The 4,794-nt window shown below is 35.2% G+C and overlaps 1 protein-coding gene across 3 annotated transcripts; it reads left to right on the top strand.

Annotated features, from left to right (window-relative positions):
• The first annotated feature begins 220 nt into the window (after positions 1 to 220).
• Positions 221 to 4,329, top strand: LOC125676417 (uncharacterized). 3 transcript variants are annotated; one of them, XM_048914281.2, is made up of 2 exons: positions 221 to 352; positions 3,729 to 4,329. In XM_048914281.2, the coding sequence occupies exons 1-2, from the start codon at positions 250 to 252 to the stop codon at positions 4,325 to 4,327; spliced, it is 702 nt and encodes a 233-aa protein (XP_048770238.2). In that variant the 5' UTR covers positions 221 to 249; the 3' UTR covers positions 4,328 to 4,329. The 3 variants fall into 3 exon arrangements, 2 of the variants coding, with proteins under 2 accessions (XP_048770238.2, XP_056014167.1); XM_056158192.1 differs by lacking the exon at positions 3,729 to 4,329 and adding an exon at positions 2,643 to 3,701 and having other exon boundaries at positions 223 to 352; XR_008801003.1 differs by lacking the exon at positions 221 to 352 and adding an exon at positions 1,626 to 2,716 and having other exon boundaries at positions 3,729 to 4,104.
• The last annotated feature ends 465 nt before the right edge of the window (positions 4,330 to 4,794 follow it).

The following is a 4,794-nucleotide window of genomic DNA, read 5'->3' on the forward strand; positions in this document are numbered from 1 at the left end:
AGTTGGCAAATAGAATAGCATTTCCTTTTATGACGAGGCAATTTCGGGAGAACGGTGAGATAACAATCGAGACAACATTTTAATTTTTTATAAGATTCAGAAGCTACGGAAAATAAGTTAAATTGTAGAAAAACCATGCCAAAAGAAAAATCAATGAGGGCGAAAAAGAAGAAGGGAGGTGAAGTTATGAGAAAGGGGCGAACAAATAAAAATGTGGAAGGACCAGTTGAATTTCAAGAGCAGACGACAATGGAGACATCAACAAATAATGGATTTGAGGGAGAATTGGATGTATCACCCAGAGATGAACCATCGGGATTCCGCATGGAGAATTCCAGGGAAACCATTCGAGGTACACAGGGCATAGATATACCAAATATGGTCAACAGTTACAACAATGTCATTGGACTTAATGTTTCACAAGAAATTAAAAACAAAACAGTCAGTGGTCAGTATGTAGAATTGGCAAAACTGTTGATTAATTCTAATGAGCCACAAAAACAAACAATTGTAATGGTGAATGGGGAATTACAAACATCCGAGAAAAATTCTAAAAAAAATCAACAACATTGAACAATGGACGGATGCATTTATAATTTTTTGCAGTATTTATTTAGAAGCACATCCGGCAAAAACGTTAGAAATTTTGAAATACATGAATGATGTTAGGTTAGCAGCATCTAGGTCAGGAAATCTTGGATTTAAAGAGTATGACCAACAATTCAGATTAAAAATGGCAAAGAACCCTACAAAACCATGGGGTGAGGTTGATTCAGAATTATGGTTGATGTTTGTTTTACCTGCTGTTAAAACTCTGTCTGCTGCTCCAACTTACCAGAGTCAGAGTAAAAAATGCTACAATTACAACTACCAAGGTTCATGCTTCAGATCACCCTGTGCATATTTGCATGTATGTATCAAGTGTGGGGGTCAACATCCCATCAACAATTGTCAATCAAAAAACATCAGCACACAAGGGGAAGGTTTTAGTAATTTTCGTGGACAGGGAAATTACAGATTTTTAAGGGGTCAGTACCAAAACACAAGAGGAAGAGGGGGGTCTCAATTCAGAGGTCAAAGGGGAACTTTCTAATGTATGGAAGCTTGGGACCACCCCTATAGATATAAACAATTTAGAATCATTGTTACACAGTTATCCTCAAAAAAATATAGCTTTAGAGCTTTTGCAAGGATTTAGATTTGGATTCAGATTAGGGTACAAAGGGCCAAGAATAGGGAGTGAATCAGATAATCTTACATCAGTCAAAAAACACCCTGAGAGAGCAAAAGAAAAAATAGATAATGAAGTAGAAAAAGGAAGGATAGGGGGACCATATTCAAATAAACCAATATCAAATTTAAAAATATCGCCAATAGGCATTGTACCAAAAAAAGAGGGAATGTGGCGATTAATTACACATCTATCTTTTCCAGAAAATAACGGTGTTGATCACTACATAGATCCCCAAGAATGTACAGTAGCTTATACATCTTTAGATCAGGTTTTAGAAACAGTAGCTAGGTTGGGAACAGGAACATTGCTGGCTAAGATGGATATAAAATCTGCATTTAGACTAATGATAATCCATCCTGGTGATTTTGATATGCTAGGTTTCAAATTTCAAGGTAAATATTACATTGACAAATGTTTACCAATGGGTTGTGCAATGTCATGTAATCTGTTTGAAAAGTTTTCAACATTTTTACACTGGCAACTACAGAAACAGACAGGTATTGGCACGATTTATCATTATCTGGATGATTTCTTATTTATTGGAAGAGTAGGTACTCAAGAATGTTCACATTTAATGGAAGAGTTTCAGAATTTGTGCAGTTTGGTGGGTGTACCGTTAGCAAATGAAAAAACAGTAGGGCCATCTAAAAGCATTATATTTTTAGGTTTAGAAATAAATACGGTTGATATGGTTGTAAAAATTCCTCTAGAAAAGGTAAAACAGTTGAAATCTATGCTAAATATGGCCCTTATTAAAAAGTCATTACAGTTACAAGAAGTACAAAGCATAGTTGGAAGCTTAAATTTTTTCAGCAAAGGTGTGCCAAATGCAAGAGCATTCAACAGAAGGTTTTATGATGCTACTTGTGGGGTAACAAAAGATCATCATCATATCAAAATCACAAATGAGTTTAGGGAAGATGTTAAAACTTGGTTACTTTTTTTTTTTTTTTTTTTTAGAACAGTTCAATGGTGTTAGACTCTTGCATGAGAGTGATTGGCTGAGTAACGAAAATATGAAATTGTTCACAGATAGTACAGGCAATCCAGATTTGGGATGTGGGGCATACTGGGAAGGTAGATGGGTTTTCTGGCCTTGGCAACAAAATGGGATTTAGGTATTTTTAAAGAAATGTCATTTTTGGAGCTGGTGCCCATTATATTAGCTATTTACATATGGGACGAAATGCTCTTTAAGAACAAGAGGATCATAATGTACATTGACAACAATGCACTGGTGTCAATTATTAACAAACAAACATCAAAATCAAAAAGAATCATGTTTTTGATAAGAAAGTTGGTCCTTATACTGTTAAAAAACAACATAGTATTCAAGGCAAAACATATAGCAGGTACACAAAATAGTATCGCAGATGCACTGTCACGTAAACAGTTTAAAACATTTCAGGAATTGGCTCCACAAGCAAACAAGATACCAGAAAAAATACCAGTAGAATTTCAGCAGTTGATGTTAGAAATGAAGTAAACAACTTGTTACATCTAGCAACAGCCCAAAATACTCAGGAAACATACAACCAGGGACTAAGATGCTTTGAGGAATTACAGGATTCCCTAAACCTTAGCAAAATATGGCCCCCTACGTTAGAGCAAATAGTTCTATTTATAGGTTATATGTCAGCAAAACATCTCTCAGTGGCAACAGCTAGAACTTACATTTCAGCTATTTCTTACAAACTAAAAATTCAAAACAATAGGGATGAAACTCAAAGCTTTCTGGTTAAGAAACTCTTAGAAGGATTCAGAAGAAAGGTCAAGAAAAATGATGCCAGACTGCCAATTACATCAAATATATTAAATCAAATACTACAAAGTTTGCACTTGGTTTGTACAAACTACTATGAATGCAAACTGTTTCAAGCCGCCTACACTTTAGCATTTTTTGGTTTCTTTAGAGTTGGAGAAATGACAGTAAAAAACCAAAAAGATCTGGGACATGCAATTGATTATGAAGACATAACAATGTTTACAGAAGAAAATAAAATCCAAATAAAATTAAAGCAATCCAAAGTGGATCGAATAGGGGAAGGAGAAACAATTACTATTCAGAATAGCCAATTTGGGTCTCAAATACAACCAATTAAGATTATTCAAGAATATCTAGCAATACGACCTTCAGTGCAGGGGAAGTTGTTCTGTCATTTTAGTGGACAACCACTAACTAGATACCAATTTACGGCAGTTTTAAATAAAGTTTTGTCGATAATAGGGTTAGAAGGTAAAAAATACAAGTCTCATTCATTTAGAATTGGGGCAGCAACCAGTGCAGCAATGTTTGGTATGTCAGAGGAAGAAATCTGTAAAGCAGGAAGATGGAAATCTAAAGCATACAAAATTTATGTTAGGATGTAATCATAATATAAATGTAGGTGTAACCCTTAAGACTGTCATATGTTTAAGTATATATGAAAATGGTTTCAAGTCATATAATTATATAATCTTGTCATGTCTCTATAATCTATATATACACTTTCAGAACAACAGGTATGGGTAGTGGGCTCATCAATAGTCAAAAGAGCATTTTTAGCAGCTAGAATCAGACCAGATGGAGTTAACTTGGGACTAATGGATAGATTAAATGTGTCTATTTGGTGGCAAGGAAAAGGGGGTATGGGCTGGTATGAAATGTACAACAAGATCAAAACATTGCTGAAAGTTGCTGACCCTCCTGATTACATTATTCTACATTGTGGTGGTAATAATATTGGGTACACACCAATCAAACAGCTTATACAAGATATGAAAGGTACAATTGACAAAATTTGGAAACTTTTACCCAATACAAAGCTTGTATGGTCACAAATATTGCCTAGAAAGAACTGGTATTCATCAGATAGCATAGAAAAAATGAATAATTCTGCAAAAAGAATCAACAGTTCAGTGGCGGCTTATATAGTAAGGAATGGGGGATGTTATATCAAGTATTTGGATATCAAACTTGTAAACACAAATCTTTTTGAGGCAGATGGGGTCCATATATCAAATATAGGCAATGAATTTTTTCTCAACAACATTAGTGCAGGGTTAGAACAATTTATAACGAAAGGATGGCAAGTGTATCCAAAGTTATACTAGAATTTGGACGGGGTATTTTGTAGGAAGGTCTTGGCTCCAGGAACTAGCCGCTCCCCCCCCCCCCCCCTTGGTGGCGGTGGCTTCAATGGTTAATATTGTAACCATTTCCGCCATGTGGAAGAATGCGCGTCTGGTTCCTGTGATTGGACATTGAATGATTTGATTGGACAATATTGTATGTATTGAATTATTTGGTGACAATTTGGTCACATATATATATGATACACTTTGATTGCCGCTCACCGGAATCATAGTCATATGGTTTTTTGTTTAATTGAAAATTGACATGATTGATGTTTGGGGGTGATTGCAAATCGTCTCATTGCCGTCAACCGGAATGAGAAGATCTGCTAAATTTGTTGCTTGATTTTATGATATAACATTAGGCAATGATGTGTTTTTGGCCTGTACCATTTGGGTGTCAATACACAGGTGTAATTTACATGGTAAAATTTTAATGTAAAACT

The sequence above is a fragment of the Ostrea edulis genome, chromosome 3, assembly GCF_947568905.1.
Source record: "Ostrea edulis chromosome 3, xbOstEdul1.1, whole genome shotgun sequence".
Lineage (NCBI taxonomy): Eukaryota > Metazoa > Mollusca > Bivalvia > Ostreida > Ostreidae > Ostrea > Ostrea edulis.